The 20,690-nt window shown below is 36.4% G+C and overlaps 1 protein-coding gene across 3 annotated transcripts in view; it reads left to right on the forward strand.

Annotated features, from left to right (window-relative positions):
- RETREG1 (reticulophagy regulator 1) overlaps nucleotides 1-17,828 on the forward strand; it is a 141,342-nt gene extending 123,514 nt beyond the window's left edge. For 2 of the 3 annotated variants that reach the window (XM_037737125.1, XM_017524659.2), the window contains 6 exons: nucleotides 7,714-7,840; nucleotides 10,061-10,145; nucleotides 12,046-12,183; nucleotides 12,985-13,049; nucleotides 13,300-13,426; nucleotides 15,666-17,828. In XM_037737125.1, coding sequence (XP_037593053.1) covers nucleotides 7,714-7,840; nucleotides 10,061-10,145; nucleotides 12,046-12,183; nucleotides 12,985-13,049; nucleotides 13,300-13,426; nucleotides 15,666-16,159 — 1,036 coding nt within the window. In that variant the 3' untranslated portion in view covers nucleotides 16,160-17,828. The remainder of the gene's footprint in view (nucleotides 1-7,713; nucleotides 7,841-10,060; nucleotides 10,146-12,045; nucleotides 12,184-12,984; nucleotides 13,050-13,299; nucleotides 13,427-15,665) is intronic. The other variant, XM_017524658.2, reaches the window with a different exon arrangement.
- Nucleotides 17,829-20,690: the final 2,862 nt, after the last annotated feature.

The following is a 20,690-nucleotide window of genomic DNA, read 5'->3' on the forward strand; positions in this document are numbered from 1 at the left end:
CTCCGTTGTCTTTTAAAATGGAAATAACCCTACCTTGCAGGGTATTGTAATGGGCTGGGGGTCATGTGGGGATTGCGTGGAGGACGTTGGGACAAGGCAGGCAGGGTGCTTAACGTCGTGCCTGGCACACAGGGAGAGCTCCACAGATAGTTGCCATGGCCATGATTATTAAGGGCACGTGTCGTAATTTAGGTTTGAGAAGTTGGAATCATGATTATGGAATCACTTTGTGGGTACTAATTTAGGAACAGCTGAAGGGGTTCAGACAGAAAATAGGAATCTAGACTCCTTAGGACCAAGGAATTTCACCTGGGAACCAAAGCCACTTTTTAGCTATTTTGATTTCTATTTGTGTAGTTTGGCATTTAGGCATCCATGATCCTGCCTGTGGCACTGCCCGAATGTGCTTTCCTACACATCTTTGCAATGGTGCCTGTGTTCCAATCCAGAGAGTGTTTTTTCTGTACCTCGCCTCACATTAGGAGCATTCCCAGTTCCATGTATTACCTCCCCATTCCATCATGTATTAGTTCTCTGACCTTGAGCAAGACAGCTAATGTATCTGGGCTTCAACTTCCTCAATCTGTTGAACAGGAATAATACACAATAGTTCACTCACAGGTTGGTTCTAAGGATTGAACAAGCTAGAAAGTTTACAAGAATGCTGTTCAGTACCTGATCCCCTGCTGAGTGTCAGCTATTCTTATTTCATGCTGCCTGTAACACCCTTTATTTGAATTGTTAATAAACTGCCTTTGCTTGATTTATTATACAACATAATTGCATCTTTTCTTTCTACTAAAAATTGCCACCTAAATAAAACTGTCATACTAATCTGTATAATCTTATAACTCTTTTTTATGGTTACGTTTACTTATAATTTAAAATATTTTTGACAATTTTCCATTGCTTCCACTGAAACATGTGGCACTTTATTTTGTGTTACAAATGCCAGAAACCAGCTTAAGGCACAAGGGAATTGGTTCCTTCATGGGGGATGCCCATGGGTGGATCTGCTTTGCACCTTGCCTCTTGGCCCAACAGAACCCAAGAACGCAAACCAGACTATCAGGATTCACTCATTCTCTCCCAGCCTCCCATATACTCTTTTCTCTTCCTGCTCTTGTTCTGTCCACTTCAGGTTTCCTATCTCTGGTTGGTAGTTATCTTATCAAATCTAAAGCTCAAGAAATATGTGAAAAGGTATGAGCTTTGATACATTAAAAAATATATATTTTTTGCTTTCAAAAATAACTGTTGTAAAAACACTTTTAAGTTTATAGGTATATGCTAAAACATTTTATTGTCCTGTGAAATGTACAATCATGAAAATATCTTACTTTAACAAGCTCTTTTCATGTATCCAATCCCCAACTTAGTTTTCAAATTCATGTATCTCCCATAGCTCTAGATACAGTTAAATGCCATTTTACAAAGGTGAGTTTCATGTATCATGAGTGTGTGTATGCTTTGAAACATTCTTGGGTCATATGTATACTTTTTTTTTTTTTTTTTTTGAGACAGAGTTTCGCTCTTGTTACCCAGGCTGGAGTGCAATGGTGCGATCTCGGCTCACCGCAACCTCTGCCTCCTGGATTCAGGCAATTCTCCTGCCTCAGCCTCCTGAGTAGCTGGGATTACAGGCACGCGCCACCATGCCCAGCTAATTTTTGTATTTTTAGTAGAGACGGGGTTTCACCATGTTGACCAGGATGGTCTCGATCTCTTGACCTCGTGATCCACCTGCCTCGGCCTCCCAAAGTGCTGGGATTACAGGCTTGAGCCACCGCGCCCGGCCTGTACATGTATACTTTAACTTATTGGTTAGGGACTGTACCTTAGCCACCTCTCAGTCCTGGAGCCAGGAACGGTGACAGTTAATTACATTCACTGCATATTTATTAAAATGAACAGAAGTTAAATGATAATGAGATAACGATTTCTTCTATGCCAAGATTCATTTTATTTCAGGATTATTTTTTCTAGTGCTCAAAGACACTATTGGTGAAAGAGATGAAATAGGCTGCCCGCACATGTTCTCTCCTACAGAATTACAATCTATTTTTAAGGAGCACAGAGTGTCATATTTCTTAGTCTTACAGAACCCCCTACTGGAGAATACTGTGTGCTGCATTCTGAAACTATCGGCAAAGTGTATTAGAATTCCATTTACATAGGCTTTAAACTACACAAAGACAAATCTTATAATATTTAAACATTGTTTTTGATAAGTATATTTTAAGGGAACAAAGGTATACAATAATTTAAAGGATATACATGAAAGTGAAATAAGTAAAACTGCTACAGATCCCAGTTTGACTGAGTTATTTGGTTCATAACAAAACTCACCACTTCGTATTTCTGCGGATGATGGTTGAATTACTTAAAATCAGTTTGATCCTTTTAAGGTCTGCTTTTAAGACTTGTTAGGACCAGAGCCGCATTTAGTTGAGGACTGATTATTGTCTGCTACTGAGGCAAGACCCTTCTGAGTGTTCTACCTGTGTCTGTGAATTTTGAGGTTTTTTAGTCTAGTTGCTGGGACCAGATGTCATTCCTGGCAAAAGACATTTTTCCTTCTAGTTCTTTCTGATGGCTCCTTCCTGGCCTCTGGGCTCCTCACATGCCTGTGCCAGCCAAGCCTCAGCTGAAGATTCCAGGAATCCCCCACAGCAGACCTCTCCCTTTGTCTCCCTCTGCACTGTGCTCTACCCTCCAGCACTGGGTCCTGCAAACTCTGGCCCCTTGGATCTCCTTTTTGGACCCCCAGCTCTGTCTCCCCAACTCAGAGAGTTGCCAGGGGGCACCGGAGTTGCTGCTCTTGCTCCCAGTCCAGCAAACAATCAAGGCAGTGAGCTGAGTGATCACATAACTCCCTTATTGGTTTCTCATCCTTTAGGAGTCACTGTCCTTCCTTGCCTAATGCCTAGTTTTCACAATCATTGTTACATAAATTTGGTCTTTATTTCCGTTTGATTGTTTCAGGTGGGTTGGGTATATCAGCTCCCTCTCACACCATCTTACCTAGAAGCAGAAGTCTCTCTCTTATGTGTAGGACGGGAATTCAAATTTACTTTTTCAAGGGTATTTCTCACAGTGACTCTTAGGGTAAGAAGCATCTGCCTCAGCATCATCTAGGATACCTGTTAAAATGCAGCTTTCTGAGCTTCACCCGGATCTGCTCCATCTCCATCTCTTCAGTAAGGCCCAGACAGCTGCTGCCTAAACAGTGTCCTGGATGTCTCACAACTACATCTTTAGAAACTGCACGAAGGGCTTATTTGGCCAAACCACCCAATGTATATGACAAACTGTAATCTAATAGGGACAGGGAGGAAGAAAGAAGGGATGTTGGCTTGAAATTCTACTGAGAAGCCAAGCTCCTTTCTGTGGACAAAGTGAGGCTGCTTGTCCAAGGAGCCATCTTCCATAATTTGTTCCCTTAGAGTTTCACTGGCAGGTGAAACCATAAATTCTTCAGCTGCTGAAAAATCACTTTGCCCTGGCTATGGTTCTTTGATAAATAATTGCTTGATTACAGAGTGGCCTTCGTCAAAACACCTGACTAGTTTTCCTGTAAGGAGGAAAACTTAACCAGATGGCATCTGCTGGGGCTTTTTAGGGAATCATTTACAGCTACAGATCCTTGAGCAAAGCCCATTTGAAAGATGGCATGGCCATGCAGAGGCTGGGACTTGTTGTGACTTCTCCCTGGGAACCACTTGGACTGGCCTGGCTACGAGTATGGGAAGATGGGGATGATGGTCATCGAGGGTGACTCTTAAATGGTCTTTATCTTGTGGCTGGAGTGTGTGTTGAGTTCACTCCTTAGTGAAGGCAAGAGTGAGGAAAGCTGGGAGGCTGGGGAGAGAGAGGGAGGGAAGATGGAAAGAAAGAGGAACCAAAAAACCTATTTCCCTTTGAACTTGGAAAGAGCATGTTCTCTCAGAAACTAAGGAGGAAATATTAATACAGCCACTGATAATAAATTTTCTCCCTTAGTTGAATGTCAGTCACAGAAGACTTGTATTGTTTGGTCAGGAACTTTGGTTAGGAACTTAGTACAAACTCAAAATGTTTTGAAGCCTTAGGTATTTTCATTTCTTTTTATGTTAGTTGGGCCTTATATTACATGGTGATCAGTGCCAAGGATGGTGGGAAGACAGCCACACACCGTGGAAAAGATCTGTTCCCCAAGCCTTGCCCAGCAGTCACAGGGGATCTTTTTTCTTGTTATGTGTTTTCCAAATAAGGCTCTCTAGGAAAACCTAGAGTTTCATTATGGAGCAACTCAGTGTGTGTGTGTGTGTGTGCAGATGACACCTGTGTTAAATGTCAACCAACCATGGATCTTGGTTTCCACTGAGTATTTGGATTCTGCACGTGAAGTGCTCTGTTTTCTTGGAAAGGGTTGATCCTACATGGTGACACGTTGGTATTGGTCAATCACACCTCATCTCTTTTGATTCTAGGAAGGAGGGGGGAGGAACAAGACCTGTTCCTTCTCGTTCTGAATTGCCACATGGTCTCTTCAAAGGATGCCATTGAATTTATTCACCCTTTAAAGAGGGCACACATTTTAAAGGATTAGAACTGTATTGGAAACTCAGAGTCCTGGCCTTGGGTCTTGGCTCTGCCTCACACTGGCTGCAAAAACTTGAATTTCACATTCTTCACCTATAAAATAAAGGAATTTGAAAAGCTGACATCAGATGTCCCGACTCATGCCAAATTATCTAATTCTATATAACCTAAATTGAACTGTGGTGACATAAGTTAATGGTAAATTCACTAGAAGACTATATAGAAATGTGAGTTCCTGTGGTACTCAGAATTAATCACCGGGCAATTTAAAACTGTTATTAAACTCCCAGAGAGCACCTGTTTTTTGATCCATTTCTCATTTAAAGAAGTGTGGAGTGACATTTTTTCTTTATCATGGAACTCACATTTTCTTTTTAAATCATATATATTGCCATTAAATATTATTCAGCACAGTCTGAACATTTATTTTTATCTCAAACACTTATTACTCTTTACAAACCCATTTGGTTAGATATTATTTTCAAATTGTACACAATGAATTTTCCATTTCTGTTTGTGATTATAACAATTAAAATATCAATTATAATTTATTGTGTTAATAAAAATATAAGTAATGATGAAATTTATTGTCCCAAAAACTGTTACATGAGGCTTTTTAAAAGGGGAAAAATGTAATTAAGAGTATTTTCTTGTGACTATGGAAAATAGTAAAAGTTTGAGTATTTTTTTCTTTCCAGCAAATAATGTTTATAGACACAAAGAGAGGAATAGTGCTACCAGCATTCAAGTTTTTGAAATAACAATATTTTCTAAATTTGGTGTAATACAAGACACAAAGGGGGTACATAATAACTTTTTGTTGAATAAATGGATAAATTAATGGATAGATGGTGTCTACTTGAAGTTTACTGTGGAAAACCCTTACATGCAAAAGAGAGTTTTTAGTTATTTCATTGTCATCTCTGTAAAACACCTTAAGTTATATGAAGTCTTTGCTCTAACATTATCTCTATAGTGACTATTTAGTATTATACTAGGCTCTTTTCAGTTTGGGGACATATACTTAAGCAGTGATAAAAAATATATATATACAAATATGGTGTCACTTCCAAGACATGAATCCTAAAGATGACATATTAGAACAAAGTTCCAGCTGTACAAAGTACCATTCATTCAAAAATTATTTTTTGCCCTGGTACAGTGGTTCATGCCTGTAATCCCAGCCCTTGGGAAGGCCAAAGGGGGAGGACTGTTTGAGGCCAGGAGTTATGAACTGTTCATTTATTCTACCTTAATCTTTAAAAGAAAATGACAGATCCTTCCATTATAGCCTTTCATTGATTTTTGTTAGAATTATATTTGGCAAACAGTTTAAACGAATCCTTAAATAATTATTAAATATGCATAGGGAGCAGAAATTAAGATGTTTTCTGTCATCTTCATGGTCCCATTAAACAGTAGCCTAGCCTGTCTGTGCCAATTTGCAGCAAATCTATGTTGTTCTGAGAAAACAGACTGCATTTTAATAATCTTATATTTCCTTTGCCATGTAGCCTTTGCTCTGCTGTGAAAAATCTTTTCCCACTAAGCAGATACATTGGTAAGATTTTGCTACAGATGTCTGCGTCTTAGCTATGCACTTAGTGTTTAATAGATGTGGAATCATGGGGTATACAAACCTGGTGCCAGGTATGGTCATGAATGGAAACAGATTTCCTTGGTGATTCAAGAATGGATAGAGTTAATGGATACATAAACCACTACCTGATAGCTTGACATCCCCAAAAGTTCATTTCTTATAACAGACAGGAAATCTACCTGTAGGAATAACATCAGCTTGGACGACTGGTAGCTCAGTGACTCTCTATAGCATTAGTTGGGGCTGAAAGAACAAAGAGGAAGGAAAATGGTATACTTCCCCCCTTTTTAAATGCTATTGCGCTCATTTAAACTTGGATTAAAATTTATATTTAAAAAAGGAATTTTAATTTACAAATTGCCTTACTTTGCAAAATATATTAAAAGTCACAGAATCTGTATGTACACAAATTTCTGTATAGTTGAGCATCTAAGGGTGAAGGTAGTTTGGTCTTAGGGCTGCTGGAGTTGAATCCAGAGATCAGCCTCACCCTGGTACCCTACCATAGCTCTGATGATAGTTCACTAACAATTCGTGTCTTCTGCTAGAAACTTTGCGGCTTATGTTATTGCCATAACCATAGCTCTGTGGCAGTGCCATCAACATTTCAACATGGTAGGCACTTATCTCTTAATTATCTCTTAAATGAATGAATTTGAGGATCCTTAACAGGCTTGTTTGAACTGGTATGTTTTTATGAGTTAGGATTGCCAAGAGTGGGAATGAAGCTTTATGTCATTGCAATGTTAGGGAATGACGTGTATTTGCATGTATCTTCCTCCTGCAGTGACTGTTTCTAGTTTTTAGCTCACTGAGGTTCCTGTGGAAAATGAGGGCAGAGAGAAAGCTCATTGCTGGCCTATGCGTCACACTCAACACATTCTAGATGATGATTAGGAAAATGTACTCTAGAAAAATAGAGGGTATTGTAAAACCCTTTTAACAGTTTTCTATAGAGTTGTCCAACCATGGTATATACTGAAAATACACTGTTGGTGTTTATTATTAATATTATATGCTTAATTCCAAGGTTTCTCTAAAAGTACTATGGTTTCCCAATCTTTGAGGTTTAAGAAGTTTTTAACAAATTCCTACAAGGCCTTCCATGACCCAGTCTCCTCCTACCTCTCCAGATTCACCTGTTCTTCTGGTTGACTTTGCTGGAGCCATGTTGGGACTCAACAGGACAGCACATTTAAGCTTCTTCCCACGCCAGGGCCTCTACATATATTGCATATTGTTCTATCTGGAACCCTATGATTAAACTGCTGATCTGTCCCATATTCGAGTTTAAAAATGGCTCCTCCCTTAATGTTTCCCTGGTTGTAAATAGATAATTAATTAGACAGCTAATTGTTTCTTTTGGCATGTGAGTTTCCTGAAGCAGGTGTATGATGTTTCACTTTTGAATTCAGGGCTTTTTCAGAGGGTGTGGCAGCAATAGATGCTCAATAAGTATTTTCCAAAGCCATAAATGTTGAACGAATAATCTAAAGTTTGGTAATATTTTTTTCTTTTTGTCTCTTTAGCTGGGAAGTTATCAATTCCCAACCAGATGAAAGACCCAGGCTCAGCCACTGTATTGCAGAATCATGGATGAATTTCAGCATATTTCTTCAAGAAATGTCTGTTTTTAAACAGCAGAGCCCTGGCAAGGCAAGTTTTCCAGTAAAGGAGTATGTTTTAAAATGTTCAGTTACTTGCAAACAAATGAACTAACCTATTTTTATCAGCTTACGAGATTTCTCAAATTTTAAAGATAATATACTAAGAACATATACCATAAAAGCTGGTATCAGCAAGGTTCAGAGCTATGAATGTACGAACACTAGAAAATCCTCAGCCTCACATTTTGAAACGGGATTGGTTTTATATTTTATACATATTTATCCAGCTCATTAGCTACAATGAATAGTGATTGGCCTTATCAACCAGACTAGGGAGAAAAAAAGTCTTCAGTTATCGTATTTAGCCTGGTGCTGAAGCCAAAGGGATATGAAATGAATACGTGGTTCTTTGTGCTTTTGGAGATAACTGAATCTTATTTTCAAGCTAAAGAGTGGAGATTCTTGTATGATTTATTTAAGAAAGAAAACTTTTGGCAAAAACATTCATAGTGATTATATAAACAAAATGAGTATTTTTCCAATTAAGATAAAACCCATGAGGGGAAGTGTCTTACGTGGTCGGAAAGGGATTACATGGAGTGCCGCACATACTTCTATTATTTTATGTGTAGAGGCAGTTTTAATTCTGATTGACTGTCTTGATAGCTTGGGTGAGGTGCAGAGCCATCAACAGACCTTGTCTCTTCCAGTGTTGCTTTCAATTTCTTGAATATCCACCTGTGGATAGAATGAAGAGCTAGGAATGTCAGCATTGAAAATCTCTGTCTTTGTACCTTGTATGGGCAATCTCATAACTTAAATAGTATTAAATAATAGAACTATGCTTGGAGAAATTTTGAGTGTATTAAAGTGGCTGTATGGCATTTGGATGCATTTTTTTTTAAATCACTGAAGGCATTTTTTAGCATAGGCATCTATATTTAGGGCATGATGTTCTGTTGTTGTTGATTTTACTGAAGTGGTTAAATATATTTTTGGAAGATTCTAAACTTCAAACTTCTGCATTGGTTTGCATTAACGTGCCCAAGTCAATGAGCTTAAAATGATGATGCTACAATTGTAGGGCATAATATGAAATCCCTTTGTAAAACTAAATTCTAGATATAGTAATGATTTTATTGGTTTATTTGTTCCTTTGACTTTTATGGCCTTTCCATTTCATTTATAGAATTCCAAATTCTTTCAAGGGCCCTTGCTGTTTTACAAACAGCTCTTAATTTTGTTCCACAGTTCCTCTATTCTACTTTTAACTAATTTATTAACTGTACTAAAGAATGAAAAATCAAAATTAAACTTACATTTAGACCCCTTTGCTCTTTATAATAATCAGTTATTGGTCAGAGGTATATATTCCTTCCTCCTGTGTCTTTAAGAAACTCCCTTAATGAATTTCCTTTGCTTACTTATCAGTTTAATTTACTATCACCATTTAAAGATGATGCAAAAATGTAAGACAGTTTAAGACTGGAGTATGAAAAATTAGGTGATGACTTTATGGGAAAATTTTTCTACCTGGGTATTTCTAAAGGGAATTAAGGACATTTTCTGATTGTTTATAATTGTTTTAAAACAACCAAGATTTTTTTTAACCATAAATGACATAGAGAAGGAAAATAAACAGATGTCACTGTAGGAGTTTCATTTCAATGGCAGTTTGTTTCTAGGTGACTTAGAAGTGGGGTCAATTTGAGGGGTACATATGGTTAGGAAAGAGGCTAGTGATGGCCATAAATTTATCCTGTCAGCTTAGCAGCTATAAATTATGTTAGATTTCTGTAAACTCCATTAGATTTGTATAGATAGCTCTAATTTCTGTAACATGGGTTTTGCCGTGTTTTTATGAATTTCAGTGGGCTTACAGTGGTGGTTTGAACTTTCAGATGTACTTACCAGGCCACAATAATTTCCTTAAATGAGCGAAGTAAAAGAAGTTTCTGGGGACATAATAGTTTTCTGTTCTGTTACGCCTGGCAGTAATATAGCCACAGGCACGAGTAATGGAAGTTGTCACTATGCCAGAAATTAGTTGCTGTGTCTTCAAAATGATTATTATCGAGTGTTGAAATGGACTAAAGCTGGTTGAATGCAGCAGTCATTAGTCAGCCCTTAGTACAAAATAATGCTTTTTGGAAAAAATCTGTAATAACCTGAGAGGTCACATATAGATTTACAATTGTGTGTATATCCTGTGCTCTAAAATATCTTGGTGTTATACATAACTATCCCATGTTATTTCTATTATTTCTAGTTTTGTCTCCTGGTCTGTAGTGTGTGCACATTTTTTACAATCTTGGGAAGTTACATTCCTGGGGTTATACTCAGCTATCTACTGTGTAAGTATACTAGAACATGTGGCTAATTTTTGTGATGCATATGGTGTCATTTATGGTCAACAGACCTTCTGTAGTTTGAGGAGGAGGGATGAGTTCTTAACTATAAGTTGATTATTCTTTAATCTCCTGCTGTACAAAATTTCTCCATTTTCTTAGAGACATGTCTATATTTTAAAATTGGAAGAATAGCTGCAAAAGGCAGAATTATAAGTGAATAATTTAATGTTAAATTTTATCAGTAAACTATCCATAAATCTGTATGCCCCACCTCCCAAAAACACACCAACACCTTTGCCTTCATGCATGTTCTTTGGCTCAAAAAAAAAATAATTACAACCATGATGAAATACCATTGCATCCCTACTGAATGGCTAAAATTAATTACTGATATGAAGTATTAGGAAGGATACAGAGCAAGTGGAATTCTCATATACTGTTGGAGGGTAGGTAGAATGTTAAAATCACTTTGGATAACAGTTTGGCAGTTTCTTAAAAACTACTACATGACAAATCCATCTCACAACCAGGTACTTACCCAAGATAAATGAAAAGTACAAAGACACAGATGTTCACAACATATTTGTAGTAGCCAAAAGCAGAATATAATCCATACATCCATTAATAGGATGAATGGGTAAGCAAACTGTGGTATATCCATACAATGGGTTACTACTTAGCACTAAAAATGGATACATACAACACTAAAGAGAAATCTCAAAATAATTAGACTGAGTAGAAGAAGCCAGATGAAAGAATATGATTCCATTTATATACTATTCAAATTAATAGAAAAGTCAAACTAATCTTTAGTGACAAAGCAGATTAGCAGTTGCCTGGGGATGAGGTGGGAGGGGGGCAGGGAGAAGAGGCAGGAGACTGGAAGGAAGGATGAATACGAACATGAGAAAACTTCTGGGGGTGGTAGACATGTTCACTATCTTGATTACGGTAATGGCCTCTTAGTTGTATGCATATGTCAAAATTTATCAAATTGTACACTTTAAATACATGTATTTTATTATACATCAGCAGTCACTCAAAAGTGTTATTAAAAAGTGTGGATTTTCTGCTTCACCTGAAAACTATGATACTGTGATCTGGCACTGCTACATTTCTATGGGGCAGGCACTCTCCGCTTAACATATCCCATATTTTCCAATTTTTCTTACAAAATTTACATACAATTTCTTGGCCTCTACAGATACTTGAATTTGTAACTCCCATTTCAAAATATAATAGGGGACATTTCCTAAAAAGAACAAATAAATAAAGATTAGGAATGCAAGACCTAAAGTATGGCAATGTTTCTTTTTGTATTCTTAATGCATAATGCAAATGGCAAATGGTCAGAGCTCAAATCCATTCTCCCCAAAAGAACTCATATATAACATCAGCCTCTTGATTACATTGCTTAGGAGGTGAAGAAGAGGACTAGGGAATGAGAGAACAATTTGTGCAAGGCATTATTCAGATGGTGTGCTTTGATCTCATTTCTACTTTACAACAACCCCAAGAAATAGTTATTATCCTAATATTATTGAGAGGCTAATAACTTTCCCATGGTGAAATGGCATTGAATACATAGTTAAACCAGGTCTGTTGTCTGGAAGGCATGTAGTTTTTCTATACATTTTGAGAGTAAAAGGAGGGAGCTGATCTAAGTGCACCTGAAAATAGTGACTGTGAGCATTGTGTGTGTGTGGGTATGCATGTGTGTGTTTGTGGGTGGTGGTAGAAAATGTTTACCTTACAGAAAAAGAATGGAAATTATAAGCTTATTTCACAGAGGCATTTCCCTTTAAAAAAAGCTTAAATTTTTCAGTAAAGAAACAGTATTTTGAAATGTATGTAGCCTTTTGAAAGGAAAGCCATTTTACCTATACTCTCTTTCTTCTTCCAGTACTGTGTGCATTTTTGTGTCCACTGTTTAAATGTAATGATATTGGACAAAAAATATACAGCAAAATTAAGTCAGTTCTGCTGAAACTAGATTTTGGAATCAGAGAATATATTAATCAGAAGAAACGTGAGAGATCTGGTAAGTAAAGTTTATATTTTAGATTCTATGCATGAAATGAGACATTAGTGGGCTATTTTTAGGAAATTCCTTTAATACATTTGAGGATACTTTTAGCTTTTTACTAAATGTTATTATAGAAGTGAATCTCCCTCAAGGTAATATATACATATATATACTCTTTTCCTATTTAGGCTTTCATTCTTTTCTCAAATATACAATTAAATAAACTGACTTTTTAATCCAGACTGTCAGGGTAGTAAGAAAAGGCTTCAGCACTCTTCATTTTGCTATATGTGATTTACTTAACTTTATTTTGGGCTGGACTATTGCAAATATAAAATTACACAAGCAGTGCTAACAGCATGGAAGCTGTGTAAGAAGTGATTGAAAGCACAGGGGAAGGAAAAGAAAACACAGGAAAAGCCAGTATAATCACCTTTTACTTTTTAACTTGGCTTATGACCGTCTAGGTTCTCAAAGTAGAATGTATTAGAGTCACCTGGAGGGCTTATTAAAAGATAAACTGCTTGGTCCCAGCCCAGAGTTTCTGATTCAGTAGGTCTAGGGTAGAGCCTGAGAATTTGCATTTCTAAAAAGTTCCCAGGGAGGATGCTTTTGCTGTTTCATGGACAATATTAAAAGAACCATTAATGTGTATCGTTTCTTTTGCAAATATGTGAAGCGTGTTATGTGCAAACATTTAATTTTATGGAGGCATTTTAGACTATGAAAAATGTGGGGTAAGAATATATAATAAAATAAATGTACTATGTCTAAGTTGGCTAGGAAACTGAAAGCTTCCAAATTTTTTCTCAACAGAAGCAGATAAAGAAAAAAGTCACAAAGATGACAGTGAATTAGACTTTTCAGCTCTTTGTCCTAAGGTATTTGTTGTTTAGTTTTCAATTTGTTCCTATGTGGTTTGATTGTAAAGGTATTTACTATTAAAAAGCCAAAGCTGAATGAGCTTCCTAATAGACTCCTTATATTTCTGTAAGATGATTGAATGATTTCAAAGGAAAAATATCCATCTGGTTTTTATTACTCTGAAATTTTGGGGTTTGTATAGATTTTTCAAAATATTCCCTTCAGCAGTTTAAAATGTGCTGCTGGTATTTATTTGTATTAATACAGATTAGCCTCACGGTTGCTGCCAAAGAGTTATCCGTGTCTGACACAGATGTCTCAGAGGTTTCCTGGACTGATAATGGGACCTTCAACCTTTCAGAAGGATATACTCCACAGACAGACACTTCTGATGGTATGCTAATATTTCTGGATGTTTATTTTTTATAAATGCATACAAAACTATTTAACTTCTGTCAAAATACTAATGGGTAAATAAAATGTTACCACCATATCTATACAGTGAAATATTACTTGGCTATTGCGGGAAGTAGAAAAGTTCCTTTTTAAAGTGTTCTAGGATTAAATAGTAATGCTGCTTGTGCAGCTTTGTGAATATACTAAAAAACACTGAATTGTACACTTTAGAAGGGTGATTTTTTGGGGCGTATGAATTACCAAAAGCTGTTTATAAAAAAGTATGAGGGAAAAATATCTAAATTAGCCAATGTCCGAATCTGCCTTTATTAAAAAAAATAATAGTAAATTAGAAAAATTACCTCCTGAAATGTCTTTGAAATGTCCTAAGCGACAATGGTGGGAGAGAAAGAGAGAAGCTAATCCTATACATTTAGGCCTAGTCCTCATGAAAAGGGGCTGAAGTGTGGAGGGCAAATTCCCTGAGTCCAAAGCTGACTCCAGAGTTTCTCACATTTGTCTTCAAAGTTAAAAAAGCTTTTTTATTTTTATTTTTTTTATTTCCAACTTTTGAGTTCAGGGCTACATGTGCAGGATGTGCAGGTCTGTTACATAGGTAAACATGTCCCATGATGGTTTGCTGCACAGGTCATCCCATCACCTAGGTATTAAGCCCAGCATCTATTAGCTGTTCTTCCTGATGCTCTCCCTCCTCCCACCCCTAACTCTGACAGGCCCCACTGTGTGCTGTTCCCCACCATTGTGTCTATGTGTTCTCAGTATTCAGCTCCCACTTACAAGTGAGAACATGCAGTGTTTGGTTTTCTATTCCTGTGTTAGTTTGCTACGGATAATGATTTCCAGCTCCATCCATGTCCCTGCAAAGGACATGATCTCGTTCCTTTGTTATGGCTGTATAGTATTCCATGGTGTATGTGTGCCACATTTTCTTTATCCAGTATATTCTTTGTTTATAATATTTAAGTACAATTGAAAACAGGAGAGCACAATATTCTTTATAATGCAAATTACATCCTTAACTCAAATTGAGAGTCAGTGCTTGTGCAGCAACTTAACTTTTGCTAATCTCACTGGATTACCTTGTTTTCACCACATACTGAACATATGAGCAGATTATAAAGGAGGAGGTGAATGAACTATTTTATACTTATATTTCAAACACACATTTTTCTGTTTCTAAAGGAAAGAGGGAGGGAGGCTGTGCAGTGTTTGAAAAAAGATGGGTTTGGAAGGTGGAAGACCCAAGTAGAGTCTTGCCTTTGTCACCACCTAACTCTATGACCTTGAATAGGTGACATAATTTTTGTGGATCTCAATTTCCTTACCTTTAAAGTACATCAGGGCATTGTTGAAGGTCATTCAGGCTCTACAAACTTTCAGTACCTACAATTTGAGGTCATATTTTAAAGAACAACAATAACAAGTACCTTGTTGTTAAGCATCCCATCTCAGATTTATTCAGCAAAAGATGCAATAATAATCCAAGCCACATATAAGGCTTTTCATTAATTGAAGATTTCAAATAACTATTGCAGGGAGTTAACTGTTGTAAGGTTTTATTTGAAAAGTAAAAACAATAAAATCTATCAGCCTTCTAATCTGACATTGCTTTCAAATGTCCTAAATCTTGGTCTGGTCAGTTTCAGCTATACTTACAGAGAGCCGACATTTCCATAAACTCTTGGTTATATAGAATATAAAGAGCAGTATTTTCTTTTCATTGCTTAAAACAAACACAAGTTACAGACACTGAAATAGATCTCTATATATGAAAATGCTGAGGCTGGATAACCAAAACCCAAGGAAACTTCCAATTATAGTATTTTAAATTTCATGTACACATACCCATTGGCTTAAGATAATTCCCACTATAGGAGCAGGATGGGGAATTTTTATACTAAATGCTTAAACTTTAGTCAAAACCTCAAGCTAATATCAGACAAAGGTGAGTTTTAGGTCAGTACATAAATTGTCTTGTGCTTAAGAGGAAACTAAATATGGAGACGGATGTGTAGTATTTGTGTCCCTGTGGAGAAGAGTGTTGCAGAATTAGGAGGAATTCAGTATGTGGTTAAATGGATTCAAGTTGACTCAGGAGGCAAGTGAACGCCAAGCTTGCCCAGAGGGTTCAGATAAAAGTGCTATCATTTAGACAGCACTTTTATTTCAAATTTGTCATGGTGCCTAAGTCTGAACTTCTGTTATGCATTTCACAGATCTTGACCGACCTAGTGAGGAAGTTTTCTCTAGAGATCTTTCAGATTTTCCATCTCTAGAAAATGGCATGGGAACAAATGATGAAGATGAATTAAGCCTTGGCTTGCCCACTGAGCTCAAGAGAAAGAAGGAACAGTTGGATAGCGGTCACAGACCAAGCAAAGAGATGCAATCAGCAGCTGGTCTCACCCTTCCTCTGAACAGTGACCAAACCTTTCACTTGATGAGCAACCTGGCTGGGGATGTCATCACAGCTGCAGTGACTGCAGCTATCAAAGACCAGTTAGAGGGTGTGCAGCAAGCACTTTCTCAGGCTGCCCCCAGCCCAGAAGAGGACACAGACACTGAAGAAGGTGATGACTTTGAACTACTTGACCAGTCAGAGCTGGATCAAATAGAGAGTGAATTGGGACTTACACAAGACCAGGAAGCAGAAGCACAGCAAAATAAGAAGTCTTCAGGGTTCCTTTCAAATCTACTTGGAGGCCACTAATATAGGAATCAGCTTGCAACACAGCACAAAAAAAACAAAAAAATTTTAAACAAGAAAAAAAAAAAAAAAAAAAAAAATTTTGAACTGTAAGCTTTAATGATTACTTTAGATTTGTTTTATTTTCCCTCCTGCAGTGAATTAATTGGATATATATCAGCTGACACTGATAGATTGATCTTTCTGATCGTTATTTTTGTGTAGTAAGCATGGAAATGAACTTTATACACACCACTGTGTTGTCAGAGATAAATATTAGGGTTGTTTTTAATGCAAAAAGAAACAAAAACCAAATTATTAAAATCCTTCTATATATTTTTCTTTTTACAGTTTTTCGAGCATGCAAAAGTTTATTGTAACTCATTGAAAAATATTAATAATTAATTGTGAATACATGCTGTTATCAGCTTCCTTATTCCTAATACCTGGACATTTTTTTTAAACTGATAGATTCTGATGTAAAAAGAAATTATCAAGGTATCTCAGTTGAAGGACTTGGGAAATACTATCAAAATTAATTTCTTAGAAAAAAATTAAAAGTATATTTAAGTACTCTGGATAGACTGAAACATTTCCATGTTATTTCTGCAGTTGTAGATTTAAGTTTATTTGTAAAGCAGCATGCTTCATTGACAGCCATCTCTAGTCTTGCAATGGCTAGTATTAACCCATAGAAAGCAAGCAGTTGTATATCACATAGACAATGGTTATGATGTAAACAGGTTCAGTTGTTTTGTGGTTCATTTGTCATATGTTTGTGATAGGGATGTTGGGAGCACAGCTCTATTCTGCCTGCTCAGACTTAAGTTAGACCCTTATCTTTTATATTATGTCATGAAAAAAGTCTCCTAAAATTGTGAAACTATTTCTTGATATGAGTGATGTGATCATCAGCAATAAAGACATAATAACTCTTTTCTTAGTCTGTATAGAGGAGAGGAACTTGCTTGGCTTTAAAATATATTTATTTGCCATTTAAATATAAATATGAAATCTGTTTCTTACTGGGTGAAATATATATATTTTCCTTTATTTTAAACTTTTAAAGATCATTTTTAAATAACCAAATTTGGTTCACGGTTTTTAACGAAGGACTAAAAAGCTGAAACCAAGCTAGTTTTGTTTTTTGTGATATAAACTTTAAGTGTTGAGGGACCATGCCAGCAGCTACCAAAAATCTCTTAAATCTTCAGGTACAGCTGGCATTTTGGCAGATGCGGAGAGACATCTGAGACCCTCAGAAAGGAAGGATAATCCAAGAATATAGGAAATCTGTGTTCTCTTCCTTTCATTTTATCCCTTTTATTTCTAAAGACTAATTATAGGTAATCTGACATTTTAATATTTATTTTTTCTTTCTGAGGTATTAAAATATCTATACTGAATTTTGCCAAATGTTAAAGGGAGAAGAGTTACTGAAGACTTTGAACACTTGCTTTTTGTGATTGCTTATGTCATTAATGCCTCATGACTGTGTTTGATGTCCTTTATTGATACAAAGTGAGCCTGTGCCTTCATTATCTTGCCCATTTTAATACAAATGGAAACCTGGTGTTTGAAAATCTCTGAACTGTGTGGGTTTTGGAGGAATATACCTGAATTTTATTCAATAACAGTTTCTGGAGAGAAAGAAAAATACAGTTACATATTTATAAAATAGTTGTTACCAGTATTCTTTTTTTGTGTATATGTTTCTTTCTTTCAAACCATATTCTTGGTTATAAAGTTGAAAAGTTTAAAGGTCATTTCTGTTTCTTCACTGAGGGGAAGACAAGTTAAATAATCCAAGTGATCAAAGAATATAAGTCACTAGATGTCCTTACAAGAAGATTAACTCAAGGGCTGATAATCTGTGATGGTATGAACAATCAATCTAGAATAAAATGTTAATAACTACAAATTAAAAAGTGTAGAGATGGGAGGAAGTTGGTAAAGTAGAAAAATGTGCTATCACCACTATAGAGGAGACATGCCAGCTCTCTAGGGACAGCAGTATTATAATTATATATGAATTGTATATGGCTGTGTGACCACAAATTTACACAATACATTAATGGTACTTTCTCACAGCTATTAATTCAAACAAACACAAGGATGTTGAAGGTTTTTGTTGGTGCCTATGTATATGCTTTGATGGTGGGGGGGGTCATTGTTTCTGATTTTAAAAGATGAAGTAGCAGATAAACCATGTGATTGATCCAATATAATAGAGGACTACATATCCTTTAGCATGAGAATGAATATCAATAGCAATATTTTCCCAACATCTGAAAGAACTGATAATGAGTGGTTTGTAAAATCTAAGTGGACTGAAGTATTTAAAATGTGAACCATGAATATATATTTTTTAAATTGAAAGCTGTAGAAAAGTTTTGCTTACTTCCTACAGAAAGTACTAGGCAAAATCACACAATGGCAATAGCCATACATTGAGCATGTATTTCAATCTGAAGCAATAAGCAGTGCTCAAGAAGTTGAAGCTTGCTTTGGAAGATCAATCCAGGCTTGAATATTCTCATTCTGAAATACCTTTGTTTTTCTTACCCTACATAGTAGCTTCAAAATGTTTTTTTTTTTTTTTAAACTGCCTGTTCCTCAGTTTAATAAAATAATAGGAAAAGAAACTTTTATAAGGTTTTGTAATTGGCAAATATATTCAACATATTTAGGCATCTCATTATATTTGAAATAAATGTTACTTTCTTCCATTTAAAAAAGTGGCAAATGGCAGCATTTTACTAATTTTAGTCAAGAAGGAAATCCACATTTAAGAAAAAAAGTGATTTTAACATTTATATTATCTGTTTATAATGTAGATGGGTATACTCCTGTATACTGCTTCAGCTGTGTTCATTGCAAGATAGGAAATTATTCTGAAAACCTTTACTGAACTACTGTTGTCTTAGATCATTTGTATTATGATGAAATTAGCCTCAGAACTATAATTTTGTGTATCATTCCTTCATTTCCATTGTAGCATTTATACTAAGATGTTGAAAATATGAGTTCTGGTTCTAATGTTAACTGATGGCCCCAAGACAAAGTGTCAAAGTCACATAACGTCCCCAAGCCTCAGCCTGTTTCCCCAAACATTAAATGGGGAAGTTAATTCTTACCTTCTCACACAGGGATGTTTTAAGAATGAATGAAAAAAAGTATCTGAAGCATGTTTGGTGGGGGTGGAAATGCTGCATAAAACCCAGATGCTGATTTCTTTCCTGCCTGTGTTTCAACTGAGTCATTCTTTTAAACATTAAAACAAAGGGTAATCAACAAGCAACCGGCTTACAAAAACCATAAGGTTCTTTTAATGGGTCTAGCACTGTATCAGCCTCATAGTGCAATAAATCCTTGTGGAATTAATGGATAGAAGTGTTACAAAAATGTCACTATTTCAATTGATTCTGTGGACCAAGCGTAAAGTTCTTGAATAGTAATTTTTATGGTTGTAACACCTACTGGCTACAGAACTCTGAGAAAGTCACCTAATAACTCCAAACCTATTTACCTCATCTACAAAATAAAGCTGTAGTACCATTTACCTCATAGAGTGTTGCAAGGATTAAGTGTCTCAAGGCTGGGGTTGGCAGACTGTGGTCCATGGGCCAAATCTGGCCTGCCACCTGTTTTTGTAAGGGCTGCAAGCTAAGAATGATTTTCATATCTTGAAGTAGTTAAAAAAAATCAGAAGACTACTTTATGACATGAGAATAAATGAAAATCAATTTTCAGCATCTGTAAATAATGTTTAATTAGAACACGGCTATGCTCATTTATGTATCGTCTATAGTGGCTTTTATGCTATAACAATGAAGCTGATTAGTCGTGACAGAGACCCCAGGCCTACAAAGCATATTTACTCTCTGGCCATTTATGGGAAAAGTATGCTAACTCTTGGTCTAAGACATAGAAAACAGGATCCTGTTTAATCCTCATGACGCTACAGTTAAGTGGTATTAAAAACTTTTTGCCAAAGGAAAGGGAAAATAAGTTGTCCAAGGGCCGGACGCGGTGGCTCACGCCTGTAATCCCAGCACTTTGGGAGGCCGAGGCGGGTGGATCACGAGGTCAAGAGATCGAGACCATCCTGGTCAACATGGTGAAACCCCGTCTCTAATAAAAATACAAAAAAAATCAGCTGGGCGTGGTGGTGCATGCCTGTAATCCCAGCTACTCAGGAGGCTGAGGCAGGAGAATTGCCTGAACCCAAGAGGCGGAGGTTGCGGTGAGCCGAGATCGCGCCATTGCACTCCAGCCTGGTGACAAGAGTGAAATTCCGTCTCAAAAAAACAAAAACAAAAACAAAAACAAAACAAAACAAAAAAAATAAGTTGTCCAAGGTCACTTAGCTAGTCAGGGAAAAAGCCAGCCTGACCCCAAAGCCTATTCTCTTTTTTATGTATCACACTAGTATATTGGTTTTATTTTTTTTGATACATTAACAATGATCATAATTTTAAGTGGTTTAACAGAATTTCACTAAGTATTAAATACTGATTTTATTTTAGATTTTTTTTCCAAAGGCTGTAGAAAC

The sequence above is a fragment of the Cebus imitator genome, unplaced genomic scaffold, assembly GCF_001604975.1.
Source record: "Cebus imitator isolate Cc_AM_T3 unplaced genomic scaffold, Cebus_imitator-1.0 Scaffold35, whole genome shotgun sequence".
Taxonomy (NCBI): domain Eukaryota; kingdom Metazoa; phylum Chordata; class Mammalia; order Primates; family Cebidae; genus Cebus; species Cebus imitator.